The sequence below is a fragment of the Heterodontus francisci genome, chromosome 6 (genome assembly GCF_036365525.1).
Source record: "Heterodontus francisci isolate sHetFra1 chromosome 6, sHetFra1.hap1, whole genome shotgun sequence".
Classification (NCBI taxonomy): Eukaryota; Metazoa; Chordata; class Chondrichthyes; order Heterodontiformes; family Heterodontidae; genus Heterodontus; species Heterodontus francisci.
In genome coordinates this window covers 30,756,590-30,775,467 of record NC_090376.1, presented here as the reverse complement: position 1 = coordinate 30,775,467, position 18,878 = coordinate 30,756,590, and the positions used below count along the sequence as shown (strand labels likewise).

The following is an 18,878-nucleotide window of genomic DNA, read 5'->3' as shown; positions in this document are numbered from 1 at the left end:
TGTGAGGACACAAAGTGCCTGCAAAGAGATATAGATAGGTTAAGTGAGTGGGCAAAAATTAGGCAGATGGAGTATAATGTGGGAAAATGTGGTTGTCTACTTTGGCAGGAAGATTCGAAAAGCATAATATTATTTACATGGAGACTGCAGAATGCTGCGGTACAGAGGGATATGGGTGTGCTTGTACATGAATCACAAAAAGTTAACATGCAGGTATAGCACATTATTAGGAAGGCAGATGGAATGTTGGCATATATTGCAAGGGATATGGCATATAAATGTAGGGAAGTCTGTACTGTGCAGGGCATTGATCTCCTTAAGGAGGGATATACTTGCATTGGAAGCAGTTCAGAGAAGGTTCACTAGGCTGATTTCTCGGATGAAGGTTGAGCAGGTTGGGCCTATACTCATTGGAGTTTAGAAGAATGAGAGGTTATTTTATTGAAGCATTTAAGATTCTGAGGGGGCTTGATGAACTAAGGTAATGCCAGATTGTTCTTTCAACAAGCAATTACCTCCTTCAATTCCCCTCCCCAATTCCCCCCTTCTCCATCTTCATCTCCAATGTGAAGTGTGAGGAACTTCAATTTTTCACACCTTTTTTCATAACTATAATCACTCATTCCTGATGTAATTCTAATAATCTTTGATTTACCCTTTAACTGGTACTAATATCGTTGTTCCCCGATGAGGACTTTCCGTACTTTGGTCTTCGCTCTTAGACGGGCAAGGTTGAACAACCTGCCACCTGATCTTGCGTGGAGGAAAATTCCTTCTTAAGACTTGAACGCATGTGAGAGCAGCATATGAGACCAAAGTACGGAAAGTCCTCATCAGGGAACTTCTCTTTGCTGACAATGCTGCATTAACATCTCACACTGAAGAGTGTCTGCAGAATCTCATCGACAGTTTTGCAGCTGCCTGCAATGAATTTGGCCTAACCATCAGCCTCAAGAAAACGAACATCGTGGGACAGGACGTCAGAAATGCTCCATCCATCAATATCGGCGACCACGCTCTGGAAGTGGTTCAAGAGTTCACCTACCTAGGCTCAACTATCACCAGTAACCTGTCTCTAGATGCAGAAATCAACAAGCGCATGGGAAAGGCTTCCACTGCTATGTCCAGACTGGCCAAGAGAGTGTGGGAAAATGGCGCACTGACACGGAACACAAAAGTCCATGTGTATCAAGCCTGTGTCCTCAGTACCTTGCTCTACGGCAGTGAGGCCTGGACAACGTATGTCAGCCAAGAGCGAAGTCTCAATTCATTCCATCTTCGCTGCCTCCGGAGAATCCTCGGCATCAGGTGGCAGGACCGTTTCTCCAACACAGAAGTCCTCGAGGCGGCCAACATCCCCAGCTTATACACCCTACTGAGTCAGCGGCGCTTGAGATGGCTTGGCCATGTGAGCCACATGGAAGATGGCAGGATCCCCAAGGACACATTGTACAGCGAGCTCGCCACTGGTATCAGACCCACCGGCCGTCCAAGTCTCCGCTTTAAAGACGTCTGCAAACGCGACATGAAGTCCTGTAACATTGATCACAAGTCGTGGGAGTCAGTTGCCAGCGATCGCCAGAGCTGGCGGGCAGCCATAAAGGCGGGGCTAAAGTGTGGCAAGTCGAAGAGACTTAGCAGTTGGCAGGAACAAAGGCAGAAGCGCAAGGGGAGAGCCAACTGCGAAACAGCCCTGACAACCAATTTTATCTGCAGCACCTGTGGAAGAGTCTGTCACTCTAGAAGCGGCCTTTATGGCCACTCCAGGCGCTGCTCCACAAACAACTGACCACCTCCAGGCGCTTACCCATTGTCTCCCGAGACAAGGAGGCCAAAGAAGAAGAAGAAAAATATCTTAGTATAGTGGGTTTTACAGAATTGCGTGGAATACTTCAGTTGTGGCTGAAATTATGGGCTGGATTTTACAGCCCCCTTCCGATGTTGGGGGTTGTGTCGGGGTGGGTGCCAGAAAATGCATCCGGCAGACACTGGGGAGGCCCAGCCTGATATTGCTGGGGGCAGCGAGGCCTTGTGGTGGCCCCGCCGCCGTTCAGTAACGGAAGGCAAATTTAAATATTCAAAAAAATGTTAATGAAAGAATTAATCACTTATCCGCTCCTGCCGTCTGTCCCAGAGCGATATTGCTGCCAGTGGCTGGCACTCCTGCACCTTCGGATACCCATCCGGGGATCCGATGCGGGACACTGGTGAGGAGGGAGAGGCAGGTAGGTAGTTCAGTGCGGTGGGGGAGGGGGAGCGGTGTCAGAGTGATTTGATTGATATACGGCATGGTGGGAAGGGGTAAAGATTAAAGTTTGTGAACTTTGGCAGGGTGGAGAGGGGAAGTTAAGGTATGTATTTTGGGGGAGTGAGCGGGCAAGGAATGAATTGTTTGGTTATTGAGGGGATGGGAGGAGGGGCTAGAAACATTTATTTAAATTTTTTGAATAAATTCTAACAATATTTCTTTAAAAATTCAAATTAAGTGAAAAGGCTCAAAGCCCTTTGAAAATAGAGTCGCCGTCTCCGCAGTGGTGCTGAGAATGCCCTGCTTGCCCCCTCCACATCATGGGAGGAGTGAGGGACGGGGTGGTGGTGGTGGTCCGCCCTGGCTATTTAAATGAACCGCTGCGTTTAATATCGCGGCAGCTCCGCAACGAGCGCCCTCAGCAGTGGACATGTAAAATTCAGCCCTATATCTTGTTCAATATCAGCATCTTTTCCTTGCTCTTATATTGAATATCTGTATGTATTAAATACAGAATCCCATTTACATTTATATAGCCCATTCTACTTGCACTCATCATTAATAATCTATGGATCTGCACACCTATTTTTTCACCATGTTAAGGTACTTACTGTTCAAGGCAAATTTTCACTGTTCATTTCCCCCAGTTTACCACTATAAACCTGTCTCTTCAACTGTACGTGCCTTTGGTCACCTCCCTGAATCATCTACTATTCCTTACATCTGTTCCTCCTCCATGAAGCATCATTGGGATTTTTCTACCTTAAATATGTATTATAAATGTTATTGGTAGTAGTGTAGTAGTTCAGGAAAGTTTAAGTATTCTGTGTTATGTTGATAATTATCTTGAGGTGAAGCGTTTCTGCCTGTTTCAGGAACTTGGCACAGATGTTCTTGGATACTGCACTGATTTTCAGTCTGTGCCAGGCTGTGGCATCAGCTGCAAAGTTACTAATGTTGAAACAATTCTGATGAAAAGTGAACAGAGTCTCAACAAACGACGTGAACAGAACACAAATTTGTTGCAGCTTAGTGACTCTCAAGGTGTAAATACAGTGCGCTTCCAGACCAGTACACCAGAAGGTAAATATTTTGCTTCTAAATGTTTGTTACTATCTATTTAAGTAAAGTCAGATTTACAAACAATTGGATAATATCTTTTGATTAACTTTATTTGATGAGCATTTGGTTCCAAATATTTTGAACTTCTAATAATTTTTATCAATGAAAGCATTTGGAAAAATGTAGGGATCCTTGCCATTGTTCTACCTCGCAAAAAGCAACCAAATGGTGTAATACGTGAAAGGACCCACAGTTTGGTACTAACAACCACAACAACAAATACTTATGTTTAACGTAATAAAAACCCACAAGTTGCTTCACAGGAGCATTATAAAACAAAATAAGACACTGGGCCACAGAGAAGATGGTAAAAGGGGGGGGGTGTGGCATTGTTAATCAAGGAGAGTATTACAGCGGCAGAAAGGACGTTTGAGGACTCGTCTACTGAGGTAGTATGGGCCGAGGTTAGAAACAGGAGAGGAGAGGTCACCCTGTTGGGAGTTTTCTATAGACCTCCGAATAGTTCCAGAGATGTAGAGGAAAGGATAGCGAAGATAATTCTCGAAAGGAGCGAGAGTAACAGGGTAGTTGTTATGGGGGACTTTAACTTTCCAAATATCGACTGGAAATACTATAGTTCGAGTACTTTAGATGGGTCAGTTTTTGTCCAGTGTGTGCAGGAGGGTTTTCTGACACAGAATGTAGACAGGCCAACCAGGGGCGATGCCACATTGGATTTGATACTGGGTAATGCACCCGGCCAGGTGTTAGATTTAGATGGAGGTGAGCACTTGGGTGATAGTGATCACAAATCGGTTAGGTTTACCTTAGCGATGGGCAGGGACAGGTATATACTGCAGGGCAAGAATTATAGCTGGGGGAAAGGAAATTATGATGCGATTAGGCAAGATTTAGGATGCGTAGGATGGGGAAGGAAACTGCAGGGGATGGGCTCAATCGAAATGTGGAGCTTATTCAGGGAGCAGCTACTGCGTGTCCTTGATAAGTATGTACCTGTGAGGCAGGGAGGAAGTTGTCGAGCGAGGGAGCCATGGTTTACGAAAGAAGTTGAAGCGCTTGTCAAGAGGAAGAAGAAGGCTTATGTTAGGATGAGACGTGAAGGCTCAGTTAGGGCGCTTGAGAGTTACAAGCTAGCCAGGAAGGATCTAAAGGGATAGCTAAGAAGAGCGAGGAGAGGACACGAGAAGTCATTGGCGGATAGGATCAAGGAAAACCCTAAGGCTTTCTATAGGTATATCAGGAATAAAAGAATGACTAGAGTTAGATTAGGGCCAATCAAGGATAGTAGTGGGAAGTTGTGTGTGGAATCAGAGGAGATAGGGGAAGCGTTAAATGAATATTTTTCGTCAGTATTTACAGTAGAGAAAGAAAATGTTGTCGAGGAGAATACTGAGATACAGACTACTAGGCTAGATGGGACTGAGGTTCACAAGGAGGAGGTGTTAGCAATTTTGGAAAGTGTGAAAATAGATAAGTCCCCTGGGCCAGATGGAATTTATCCTAGGATTCTCTGGGAAGCCAGGGAGGAGATTGCAGAGCCTTTGTCCTTGATCTTTATGTCATCATTGTCGACAGGAATAGTGCCGGAAGACTGGAGGATAGCAAATGTTGTCCCCTTGTTCAAGAAGGGGAGTAGAGACAGCCCTGGTAATTATAGACCTGTGAGCCTTACTTCGGTTGTGGGTAAAATGTTGGAAAAGGTTATAAGAGACAGGATTTATAATCATCTTGAAAAGAATAAGTTCATTAGAGATAGTCAGCACGGTTTTGTGAAGGGTAGGTCGTGCCTCACAAACCTTATTGAGTTTTTTGAGAAGGCGACCAAACAGGTGGATGAGGGTAAAGCCGTGGATGTGGTGTATATGGATTTCAGTAAGGCGTTTGTTAAGGTTCCCCACGGTAGGCTATTGCAGAAAATACGTAAGTATGGGATTGAAGGTGATTTAGTGCTTTGGATCAGAAATTGGCTAGCTGAAAGAAGACAGAGGGTGATGGTTGATGGCAAATGTTCATCCTGGAGTTTAGTTACTAGTGGTGTACCACAAGGATCTGTTTTGGGGCCACTGCTGTTTGTCATTTTTATAAATGACCTGGATGAGGGTGTAGAAGGGTGGGTTAGTAAATTTGCGGATGACACGAAGGTCGGTGGAGTTGTGGATAGTGCCGAAGGATGTTGTAGGGTACAGAGGGACATAGATAGGCTGCAGAGCTGGGCTGAAAGATGGCAAATGGAGTTTAATGCGGAAAAGTGTGATGTGATTCACTTTGGAAGGAGTAACAGGAATGCAGAGTACTGGGCTAATGGGAAGATTCTTGGTAGTGTACATGAGCAGAGAGATCTTGGTGTGCAGGTACATAAATCCCTGAAAGTTGCCACCCAGGTTAATAGGGCTGTTAAGAAGGCATATGGTGTGTTAGCTTTTATTAGTAGGGGGATCGAGTTTCGGAGCCACGAGGTCATGCTGCAGCTGTACAAAACTCTGGTGCGGCCGCACCTGGAGTATTGCGTGCAGTTCTGGTCACCGCATTATAGGAAGGATGTGGAAGCTTTGGAAAAGGTGCAGAGGAGATTTACTAGGATGTTGCCTGGTATGGAGGGAAGGTCTTACGAGGGAAGGCTGAGGGACTTGAGGTTGTTTTCATTGGAGAGAAGGAGGAGGAGAGGTGACTTAATAGAGACATATAAGATAATCAGAGGGTTAGATAGGGTGGATAGTGAGAGTCTTTTTCCTCAGATGGTGATGGCAAACACGAGGGGACATAGCTTTAAGTTGAGGGATGATAGATATAGGACAGATGTCAGAGGTAGTTTCTTTACACAGAGAGTAGTAGGGGCGTGGAACGCCCTGCCTGCAACAGTAGTAGACTCGCCAACTCTAAGGGCATTTAAGTGGTCATTGGATAGACACATGGATGAAAATGGAATAGTGTAGGTCAGATGATTTCACAGGTCGGCGCAACATCGAGGGCCAAAGGGCCTGCACTGCGCTGTAATGTTCTATGTTCTATAAGGAGATATTAAGTCAGATGACCAAAAGCTAGGTTTTAAGGAGTATCTTAAAAGAGGAAAGTGAGGTGGCGTGGTATAGAGAAGGTATTCCAGAGCTTAGGTCCTCGGCAACTGAAGGCGTGGCCACCAATGATGGAGTGGTTAAAATCGAGGATGCTCAAGAGACCAGAATTAGAAGAACACAGATAGCTCAGCAAGTTGTAGAGCTGGAGGAGATTACAGAGATAGGGAGGGGTGAAGCCATGGAGAGATTTGAAAAGAAGGATGACAGTTTTAAAATCAAGATATTGTTTGACTGGGAGCCAGGATAGGTCAGCAAGCACATGGGTGATGGGTGAACTGGACTTGGTGCGAGTCCAGACATGGGCAATAAGGTTTTTGATGACCTCAAGTTTATGGAGAGTAGAATGTGGAATACCAATCAGGAGTGCATTGGAATAGTCAAGTCTATAGGTAACAAAGGCAAGAATAAGGGTTTCAGCAGCAGATGAGCTGAGACAGTGGCAAAGTCAGGCGATATTATGGAGGTAGAAATATGCGGTCTTTGTGATGGCGCGAATATGAGGTCAGAAGCTTATCTTGGGGTCAAATGTGTCACCAAGGTTGCAAACAGACTGGTTTAATCTCAGACTGTTGCCAGGGAGAGAGATGGAGTAAGTAGCTAGGGAGTGGAGTTTGGAGTGGGGACCCAAAATGATGGCTTCAGTCTTCCCAATATTTAATTGGAGGATTACTAAAATGCACAAATTTGCTGAAGTCTCCCTCAAAATGTCTACAAGGAATAAGTATAGTGAGAAATAGAAGTGCAATATTCTAAATCTTCCCTCTAATTTTGTTTGTCATTGTACTATTAGTATCACATTCTTGACATGCTTTTGAAATAAATGGCTTTTGAATAATTGAGCAATTTATTTTAAGACTAATAAATTAATTCCACAAGCGTTTTGCCATTTTCAGGTGCAGTGGCTTCTCAGGTCTACTCTGTGTTAATTGGAAACCGGGAATGGATGACACGTAATGGTTTACATCTCAGAAATGATGTTGATGAGGCCATGGCTAATCATGAAATGAAAGGCCAAACAGCAGTGTTGGTGGCCATTGATGGTAAAGTTCATGCAATTAAAGTCCCTCCTCTGAACTGTCATAATGTAATTAGATCTAACTCCAGGACTGTGCCCCATTGCGAATACTGGGTGTAAACCAAGGTAAATGGCAACAACTCCAACTCTGGAGAAATAGTAAGTACTGGTGAAGCTACAACATAGGACTTACATGCATGCTAAAGAGCAGATGCAGCATGCTATAGACAGAGCTAAATAATCCCACAACCAACAGATCAAATCAAAGCTCTGCAATCCTGCCACATCCAGTTGTGAATTGTGGTAGGAGGAAGAGGCTTCACAAACATTCCCACCCTCCAATGATGGCAGAGCCCAGAACGTCAGTGCAAAAGACAAGGCTGAAGCATTTTCAACCACCTTCAGCCAGATGTGCCAGGTGCATGATCCATCTCAGCCATCTCCTGAGGTCCCCAGTATCACAGATGTCAGCCTTCAGCCAATCCAATTCACTCCACGTGATACCAAGAAATGGCTGAGCGCACTGGATACAGCGAAGGCTATGGGCCCTGACAACATCCCAGCTGTAGTGCTGAAGACTTGAGCTCCAGAGCTAGAGGTGCCCCTAGCCTAGCTGTTAAAACACTGGCATCTACCCAACAAAATGGAAAATTGCCCAATTATGTCCTGTTCACAAAAAGCAGGACAAATCAAATCCATCCAGTCACCGCCCCATCAGTGTACTCTCGATCATCAGCATAGTGATGGAAGGTGTCGTTGACAGTGCTATCACTTATTTGGCAATAACCTGCTCACTGATGCTCCGTTTGGGTTCTGCCAGGGCCACTTGGCACCAAACCTCATAACAGTCTTGGTCCAAACATGGACAAAAGAACTGAATTCCAGAGGTGAGGTGAGAGTGACTGCCCTTCGCATCAAGGCAGCATTTGACCAAGTGAGACATGAAGGATCCCTTGTAAAATTGAAGTCAATGGGAATTGGGGGGGCAGGGGAAACACCACTGTCTGGAGTCATATCTAGCACAGGTTGTGGTTGTTGGAGGCCAAACATCTTAGCCCCATGTCATTGCTACATGAATTCCTCAGAGCTGTGTCCTAGGCCCAACTACCTTCAACAGCTTCACTGATTATCTTCCCTCCATCATAAGCTCAGAAGTGGGGATGTTCACTGATGATTGCAGTGTTCAGTTCCATTTACAACTCCTCAGATAACAAAGCAGCCCATGCCTATATGGAGCAAGATCTGGACAACATTCAGGCTTTTTTTTAATTCATTCATGGGATGTGGGTGTCACTGGCTATGCCAGCATTTATTGCCCATTCCTAATTGCCCTTGAGAAGATGGAGGTGAGCTGCCCTTTTGAACCGCTGCAGTCCATTTGGGGTCGGTAGACCCACAGTGCTGTTAGGAAGGGAGTTCCAGGATTTTGACCAAGCGACAGTGAAGGAATGGCGATATAGTTCCAAGTCAGGATGGTGTGTGTCTTGGACGGGAACTTGCAGGTGGTGGTGTTCCCATGTATTTGCTGCCCTTGTCCTTCTAGTTGGTAGAGGTCACGGGTTTGGAAGGTGCTGTCTAAGGAGCCTTGGTGCATTGCTGCAGTGCATCTTGTAGATGGTACACACTGCTGCTACTGTGCGTCGGTGGTGGAGGGAGTGAATGTTTGTCGATGGTGTGCCAATCAAGCGGGCTGCTTTGTCCTGGATGGTGTCGAGCTTCTTGAGTGTTGTTGGAGCTGCACCCATCCAGGCAAGTGGAGAGTATTCCATCACACTCCTGACTTGTGCCTTGTAGATGGTGGACAGGCTTTGGGGAGTCAGGAGATGAGTTACTCGCCTCAGGATTCCTAGCCTCTGACCTGCTCTTGTAGCCACGGTATTTATATGGCTACTCCAGTTCAGTTTCTGGTCAACGGTAGCCCCTAGGATGTTGATAGTGGGGGATTCAGCAATGGTAATGCCGTTGAATGTCAAGGGAAGATGGTTAGATTCTCTCTTGTTGGAGATGGTCATTGCCTGGCACTTATGTGGTGCGAATGTTACTTGCCACTTATCAGCCCAAGCTTGGATATTGTTCAGGTCTTGCCGCATTTCTACACGGACTGCCTCAGTATCTGAGGAGTCACGAATGGTGCTGAACATTGTGCAATCATCAGCGAACACCCCCACTTCTGACCTTATGATTGAAGGAAGGTCATTGATGAAGCAGCTGAAGATGGTTGGGCCTAGGACACTACCCTGAGGAATACCTGCAGTAACGTCCTGGAGCTCAGATGATTGACCTCCATCAACCACAAGCATCTTCCTTTGCGCTAGGTATGACTTCAGCCAGTGGAGTGTTTTCCCCCTGATTCCCATTGACCTCAGTTTTGCTAGGGCTCCTTGATGCCGTAATTGGTCAAATGCTGCCTTGATGTCAAGGGCAGTCACTCTCACCTCACCTCTTGAGATCAGCTCTTTTGTCCATGTTTGAACCAAGGCTGTAATGAGGTCAGGAGCTGAGTGGCCCTGGCGGAACCCAAACTGAGCGTCACTGAGCAGGTTCTTGCTAAGCAAGTGCCGCTTGATGGCACTGTTGATGACACCTTCCGTCACTTTACTGATTGAGAGTAGGCTGATGGGGCTGTAATTGGCCGGGTTGGACTTGTCCTGCTTTTTGTGTACAGGACATATCTGGGCAATTTTCCACATTGCAGGGTAGATGCCAGTGTTATAGCTGTACTGGAACAGCTTGGCTAGGGGCGCAGCAAGTTCTGGAGCACAGGTCTTCAGTGCTATTGCGGAATATTGTCAGGGCCCATAGCTTTTGCAGTATCCAGTGCCTTCAGTCGTTTCTATTTATCACGCGGAGTGAATCGAATTGGCTGCAGTCTGGCATCTGTGATGCTGGGGACTTCAGGAGGAGGCCGAGATGGATCATCAACTCGGCACTTCTGGCTGAAGATTGTTGCAAATGCTTCAGCCTTATCTTTCGCACTGATGTGCTGGGCTCCCCCATCATTGAGGGTGGGGATATTTGTGGAGCCACCTCCTCCAGTTAGTTGTTTAATTGTCCACCACCATTCACGGCTGGATGTGGCAGGACTGCAGAGCTTAGATCGGATCCGTTGATTATGCGATCGCTTAGCTCTGTCTATCGCATGCTGCTTACACAGTTTGGTATGCAAGTAGTCCTGGGTTGTAGCTTCGCCAGGTTGACACCTCATTTTGAGGTATGCCTAGTGCTGCTCCTGGCATTCCCTCCTGCACTCTTCATTGAACCAGGGTTGGGATCCTGGCTTGATGGTAATGGTAGAGTGGGGGATATGCCGGGCCATGAGGTTACAGATTATGGATGAGTACAATTCTGCTGCTGCTGATGGCCCCCAGCACCTCATGGATGCCCAGTTTTGCATTGCTAGATCTGTTCGAAATCTATCCCAGTTAGCACGGTGATAGTGCCACACAACACGATGGACGGTATCCTGAATGTGAAGGCGGGACTTCGTCTCCACAAGTACTGTGCGGTGGTCACTCCTACCAATACTGTCATGGACAGAAGCATCTGCGGCAGGCAGATTAGTGAGGACGAGGTCAAGTATGTTTTTCCCTCGTGTTGGTTCCCCCACCACCTGCCGCAGACCCAGTCTAGCTGCTATGTCCTTTAGGACTCGGCCAGCTCGGTCAGTAGTGGTGCTACCGAGCCACTCTTGGTGATGGACATTGAAGTCCCCCACCCAGAGTGCATTTTGTGCCCTTGCCACCCTCAGTGCTTCCTCCAAGTGGTGTTCAACATGGAGGAGTACTGAGTCATCAGCTGAGGGAGGGCGGTAGGTGGTAATCAGTAGGAGGTTACCTTGCCCATGTTTGACCTGATGCGATGAGACTTCATGGGGTCTGGGTCGATGTTGACGACTCCCAGGGCAACGCCCTCCCTACTGTATACCACTGTGCCTCCACCTCTGGTGGGTCTGTCCTGCCGGTGGGACAGGACATACCCGGGGATGGTGATGGCAGTGTCTGGGGCATTGTCTGTAAGGTATGATTCCGTGAGTGTGACTATGTCAGGCTGTTGCTTGACTAGTCTATGGGACAGCTCTCCCAACTTTGGCACAAGCCCCCAGATGTTAGTAAGGAGGACTTTGCAGGGTCGACAGGGCTGGGTTTGCCATTGTCGTTTCCGGTACCTCGGTCGATGCCGGGTGGTCCGTCCGGTTTCATTCCTTTTTATAGACATTGTAGTGGTTAGATACAACTGAGTGGCTTGCTCGGCCATTTCAGAGGGCATGTAAGAGTTAACCACATTGCTGTGGGTCTGGAGTCACATGTAGGCCAGACCAGGTAAGGACAGCAGATTTCCTTCCCTAAAGGACATTAGTGAACCAGTTGGGTTTTTACAACAACCGACAATGGTTTCATGGCCATCATTAGACTAGCTTTTAATTCCAGATGGGTTGATAAGTGGAAAGCAGCGCTCGTGCCACACAAGTACCAGGTAATGATGATCTCCAACAAGAGGGAATCTAACCATCTCCCCATGACATACAACAGAATTATCATCGCTGAATCTCCCACTGTCAACATCTTGCAGGGAGTTGCCATTGACCAGAAACGGAACTGGAGCAACTACATAAGTACTGTGGCTACAAGAGTAGGTCAGATGCTTGGAATTCTGCGGCGAGTAACCCACCTCCTGACTCCCCAAAGCCTGTCCACCATGTACAGCGAACAAGTCAGGAGTGTGCTGGAATACTCCCCACTTACTTGGATGAGTACAGCTCCAACAAAACTCAAGACGCTTGACACCAGTCAGGACAAAGCTGCCTGCTTGATTGACACCCCATCCACCACATTCTACATTGTCTCCCACCGCCACCGGGACACAGTAGCAGCAGTGTGTACCATCTACAAGATGCACTACAGCCACTTGTCACGGCTCCTTCGACACCACCTTCCAAACCTGCAATCTTTGCCACCCAGAAGGACAAGGACAGCAAGCATCTTAGAACACAATTCTGGTCGCCACACCATAGGAAGGATATGATTGCACTGGAGAGGGTGCAGAGGAGATTCACCAGGATGTTGCCTGGACTGGAGAATTTCAGCAATGAAGAGAGACTGGATAGGCTAGAGTTGTTTTCAGAGCAGCGAAGGCTGACGGGGGACCTGATTGAGGTATACAAAATTATGAGGGGCATAGATAGGGTAGCTAGGAAGAAACTTTTTCCCTTAGCGGAGGGGTCAATAACCAGGGGGCATAGTTTTAAGGTAAGGGGTAAGAGGTTTCGAGGGGATTTTCATCCAGTGGGTGGTTGGAATCTGGAACACACTCCCTGAAGGGGTGGGAGAGGCAGGAACCCTCACAATATTTAAGAAGCATTTAGATGAACACTTGAAACACCTTAGCATACAAGGCTACGGGCCAAGTGCTAGAAAATGGGATTAGCATAGATAGACTTGATGGCCGGCGCAGACAGGCTGGGCCAAAGGGCCCGTTTCTGTGCTGTATAACTCTATGACCAGCACCTGCAAGCTCCCCTCTAAGTCACACACCATCCTGACTGGGATAATAGTAGTGTAAAGGGCAGTGAGGGGCAAGATCCTAGAGTGTGTTCAGCAAAATTTTCTACAACAGTATGTTGCTAGTCCACTGAGAAAGGAGGCACTGCTAGACCTGGTTCTTGGGAATGAAGTGGATCAAGCCTCAGTGGGAGAGCATTTAGGGGATTGTAATCATTGTATCATAAGGTGTAAGCCAACTGTGTAACAGCCCCGACAAACAAATTTTTCTGCAGTACCTGTGAAAGAGCCTGTCACTCTAGAATTGGCCTTTATAGGCACTCCAGGTGCTGCTCCACACACCACTGACCACCTCCAGGCGCTTACCCATTGTCTCTCGAGATAAGAAGGCCAAAGATAAAGATATCATAAGGTTTAGGCTGACAATGGAAAAGGACAAAGAGCAATCCATGGTAAGAATAATTAAGTGAGGGAAGGCCAACTTCAGTGGGGTAAGAATGGAGCTGGGGCGAATAAATTGGAATCAAAAGCTGGCAGGAAAACTGATCGATGAACAATGGACTACCTTCAAAGAAGAGATAGTTCAGGCACAATCAAGGTATGTTCCCTCAAAGGGGAAAAGTAGGGCATAGAAATCCAGAGCTCTCTGGATGACAAAAGAAGTAGAGATTAAGATAAAGAAGATGATGTGTGCTTATAGCATGCAGGTAGAAAATACTACTGAGAACCAGGCTGAATATAGAAGGTCCAGAGGCGAACTGAGAAAGCAAATAAGAGATGCAAAGAGAGAGCTGGAAAAGAGACTGGCAGCTAGCATTAAAGAAAATCCCAAAGCTTTCTAAAGGCATTTAAGTCATAAAAGGAAGAGTGGGGCTGATTAGGCACCAGAAAGGGGATTTACACATGGAGGCAGAGGGCATAGCTGAGGTATTAAATGAATACTTTGCATTTGTCTTTACCAAGGAAGAAGATGCAACCCAGGCAATGTTGAAAGAGGAGGTAAGTCGGACACTAGAGGGGTTTAAAATAGATAAAGAGAAAGTATTAGATAGGCTATCTGTACTTAAAGTGGATAAAGCACCAGGACCAGATGAGATGCATCTAAGGATACTGAGGGAAGTGAGGATGAAAATCACAGAGGCACTGGCCATAATTTTTCAGTCTTCCTTAGACTCTGGGGTGGTGCCAGAGGACTGTAGAATTGCAAATGTTACACCCTTGTTCAAAAAAGGCTGTAAAGATAAGCCCAGCAACTACAGGGCAGTCAGTTTAACGTCGGTGGTGGGAAAACTTCTAGAAAAAATAATTTGGGACGTAGTCATTAGTCACATGGACAAATGCAAGTTAATTAAGGAAAGCCAGGATCGATTTCTTAAGGAAAAATCATGTTTAACTAACTTGCTGGAGTTTTTTGAGGAGGTAACAGAGTGTTGATCAGGGCAATGCTATTGAAGTGGTGTACATGGATTTTCAAAAGGCGTTTGATACAGTGCCACACAACAGACTTTTGAGCAAACTGTAGCTCATGGAATAAAAGGGATGGTAGCAACGTGGATACGAAATTGGCTGTGTGACAGGAAACAGAATTGGTTAATGGATGTTTTTCGGGCTGGATGAAGCTTTGTAGTGGAGTTTCCCAGTGATCAGTGTTGGGACCCTTGCTTTTCCTGATATATATGGATGACCTAGACCTTGGTGTTCAGGGCACAATTTCAAAGTTTGCAGATGATACGAAACTTGGAAGCATTGTGAACTATGAGGAGAATAGTGTAGAACTTCAAAAGGACATAGACAAGTTAGTGGAATGGGCAGACAGGTGGCAGATGAAGTTCAATGCAAAGAAATATGAAGTGATTCATTTTGGTAGGAAGAACATGGAGAGACAATATAGAATAAATGGTACAATTCTAAAGGGAGGTGCAGGAGCAGAGGGACCTAGGTGTGTATGTGCATAAGTCATTGAAGGTGGCAGTACTGGTTGAGAGAGCGGTTAATAAAGCATACATTGTCCTTGGCTTTATTAATTGGGGCATAGAGTACAAGAGCAAGGAAGTTATGTTGAACTTGTATAAGACACTAGTTCAGCCTCAGCTGGAGTATTGCATTCAGTTCTGGGCACCGCACTTGAGGAAAGACATGAGAGAATACAGAAAAGATTCACGAAAATGGTTCCAGGGATGAGGAATTTCAGTTATGAAGATGGATTGGAGAAGTTAGGGCTGTTTTCCTTGGAAAGAGAAGGCTGAGATGTGATTTGATAGAAGTATTCAAAATCATGAGGGGCCTGGACAGAGTAGTTAGAGAGAAACTGTTCCCACTCGTGAAAAGATCGAGAGCAAGAGGGCACAGATTTAAAGTATTCGTTTCGAGAAGCAAAAGCGACATGAGGAAAAACTTTTTCACGCAGCAAGTGGTTAAGGTCTGGAATGTGCTGCCTGAGAACGTGGTGGAGGCAGGTTCAATTGAAGCATTCAAAAGGGAATTAGACCGTTCCATGAAAAGGAAGAATGTGCAGGGTTACGGGGAGAAGGTAGGGGAATGGAACTGAGGGAGTTGCTCTTTCAGAGAGCTGGTGCGGACACGATGGTCTGAATGGCCTCCTGCACTGTAACAATTCTGTGACTTGGAAATATATCACTAATTCTCCACTGTCTCTGAGTCAAAAATCCTGGAGCTCCCTCCCTAACAGTACAATGGGTGTATTTATAGCAGGGTTGTCCAACGTACGGACCATGGGCCAGAATCCGGCCCGCCAAGGATGAGAGGTTTCCACTAAAAATCCACCATTGGCTTCTTCGGCCTACCAGAATTTTCTGTGACTGACAACAGCTGCAGCTCCTTTACTGACATGGTGGAGATGTTTCACTGCGCATGTCCTCCTTTACCAAGGTGGTGGACGCTCTTCAGTACCTGATGTTCTGGCTCGTTTAGTAAGATGGCAGCGCCCAGGCTGAGCTGCATGTCTGTCGGCGCTTCCTGCCTGAATTCCATTCCCAGTGCGGCCTTCCTGATCTAGAGCTCGGGCCCCTGGTACTACCTGTGTACAGACCTGGCCTGGGCCTCGGGGCCCCAGGCTCCGAGAGACACCGAGACAGAAAGAGACAAAGACAGAGGGGAGAGAGAGACACGGCGAAAGGGAGACTGGGAGAGACATGGGAACACAGAGGGAGCAACACAGGGACAGAGAGGTCGAGGGACATGGGGACAGAGAGAGGGATGAGAGGGACACTGGGACAGAGAGAGAGGGCGAGCTCAAGATCACTCCTGACAGATGGACATCTATCCGGAATATTCCACATCACTCCATCAAGCATGCGTGTAGACATTGTCTACTTCTGCAAGCAAAATCAATGCCAGGTATCTCACGAAATCAGTGTTCAACATAGTGACAAGAAAGTAAGTTAATAAATTAGTCTTCTCATTTAAATCTTGTTCACAAAAATGCACATTTTTTGTTTTGATAGTAAAATAAATTTCTAATACCTTTGTCTTTCTAAAATTTGCTCACTGGCCCCCTATGTGGGACAAAAATTATAACGTGGCCCCTCGCGCAAAAAGGTTGGACACCCCTGATCTACAGCATATGGTCTGAAGCAGTTCAGGAAGGCAGCTCACCACCACCTTCTCAAATGCAATTAGGGATAAGCAATTAATGCCTTCGATGTCCACATCTCATGAACGAATAAAACAAAACTTACTTGTAGTCTATCTTGTATAATCTAATGTAATTATTTTATATTATTTACTTTATTCTGCTGAATCTACAAGGTTAAACTGCAAGGTCAGAAAGTAAACAGAGTATCTGTTAGATTGTTTTGATTTTTTTCACTCAATTCATCTGAAATCGGCCAAACCAGCGCAAAAGATTAATAAATTTCAAGTTCAAGTTATGTCCAGCACAAATCATTTTCCACAATCTTTTGCACTGGATTAAAATACATCGTGCTGGAGGCCGACAAATCTGACCATGCCCCCAGATTGAATTATCGCCATTGAGAGTTCCCACTAATTGCACCCGTTTGTGGGCCTTCAAGAAGGCTCTCAAAAATAAGAATTAGAATTAGAACATTACAGCGCAGTACAGGCCCTTCGGCCCTCGATGTTGCGCCGACCGGTGAAACCATCTGACCTACACTATTCCATTTTCATCCATATGTCTATCCAATGACCACTTAAATGCCCTTAAAGTTGGCGAATCTACTACTGCTGCAGGCAGGGCGTTCCAAGCCCCTACTACTCTCTGCGTAAAGAAACTACCTCTCACATCTGTCCTATATCTATCACCCCTCAACTTGAAGCTATGTCCCCTCGTGTTTGCCATCACCATCCGAGGAAAAGGACGCTCACTATCCACCCTATCTAACCCTCTGATTATCTTATATGTCTCTATTAAGTCACCTCTCCTCCTCCTTCTCTCCAACGAAAACAACCTCAAGTCCCTCAGCCTTTCCTCGTAAGACCTTCCCTCCATACCAGGCAACATCCTAGTAAATCTCCTCTGCACCCTTTCCAAAGCTTCCACATCCTTCCTATAATGCGGTGACCAGAACTGCATGCAATACTCCAGGTGCGGTCTCACCAGAGTTTTGTACAGCTGCAGCATGACCTCGTGGCTCCAAAACTCGACCCCCCTACTAATAAAAGCTAACACACCATATGCCTTCTTAACAGCCCTATTAACCTGGTTAGCAACCTTCAGGGATTTATGCACCTGGACACCAAGATCTCTCTGTTCATCTACACTAACAAGAATCTTCCCATTAGCCCAGTACTCTGCATTCCTGTTACTCCTTCCAAAGTGAATCACCTCACACTTTTCTGCATTAAACTCCATTTGCCATCTCTCAGCCCAGCTCTGCAGCCTATCTATGTCCCTCTGTACCCTACAACGTCCTTCGGCACTATCCACAACTCCACCGACCTTAGTGTCATCTGCAAATTTACTAACCCACCCTTCTACACCCTCTTCCAGGTCATTTATAAAAATGACAAACAGCAGTGGCCCCAAAACAGATCCTTGCGGTACACCACTAGTAACTAAACTCCAGGATGAACATTTGCCATCAACCACCACCCTCTGTCTTCTTTCAGCTAGCCAATTTCTGATCCAAAGCTCTAAATCACCTTCAACCCCATACTTCCGTATTTTCTGCAATAGCCTACCGTGGGGAACCTTATCAAACGCCTTACTGAAATCCATATACACCACATCCACTGCTTTACCCTCATCCACCTGTTTGGTCACCTTCTCGAAAAACTCAATAAGGTTTGTGAGGCACGACCTACCCGTCACAAAACCGTGCTGACTATCTCTAATGAACTTATTCTTTTCAAGATGATTATAAATCCTGTCTCTTATAACCTTTTCCAACATTTTACCCACAACCGAAGTAAGGCTCACAGGTCTATAATTACCAGGGCTGTCTCTACTCCCCTTCTTGAACAAGGGGACAACATTTGCTATCCTCCAGTCTTCCGGCACTATTCCTGTCGACAATGACGACATAAAGATCAAGGACAAAGGCTCTGCAATCTCCTCCCTAGCTTCCCAGAGAATCTTAGGATAAATCCCATCTGGCCCAGGGGACTTATCTATTTTCACACTTTCCAAAATTGCTAACACCTCCTCCTTGTGAACCTCAATCCCATCTAGCCTCGTAGCCTGAATCTCAGTATTCTCAACAACATTTTCTTTCTCTACTGTAAATACTGACGCAAAATATTCATTTAACACTTCCCCTATCTCCTCTGATTCCACACACAACTTCCCACTGCTATCCTTGATTGGCCCTAATCTAACTCTAGTCATTCTTTTATTCCTGATATACCTATAGAAAGCCTTAGGGTTTTCCCTGATCCGATCCACCAATGACTTCTCCTGTCCTCTCCTTGCTCTTCTTAGCTCTCCCTTTAGATCCTTCCTGGCTAGCTTGTAGCTCTCAAGCGCCCTAACTGAGCCT

At 46.1% G+C, this 18,878-nt stretch overlaps 1 protein-coding gene across 4 annotated transcripts in view; it reads left to right on the top strand.

Moving 5' to 3' along the window:
* LOC137371218 (copper-transporting ATPase 2-like) overlaps nt 1-18,878 on the top strand; it is a 189,371-nt gene that overhangs the window by 139,141 nt on the left and 31,352 nt on the right. For all 4 annotated transcript variants that reach the window (XM_068033409.1, XM_068033408.1, XM_068033410.1 and 1 more), the window contains exons 15-16: nt 3,124-3,331; nt 7,299-7,445. In XM_068033409.1, the coding sequence (XP_067889510.1) occupies nt 3,124-3,331; nt 7,299-7,445 (355 nt within the window). The remainder of the gene's footprint in view (nt 1-3,123; nt 3,332-7,298; nt 7,446-18,878) is intronic.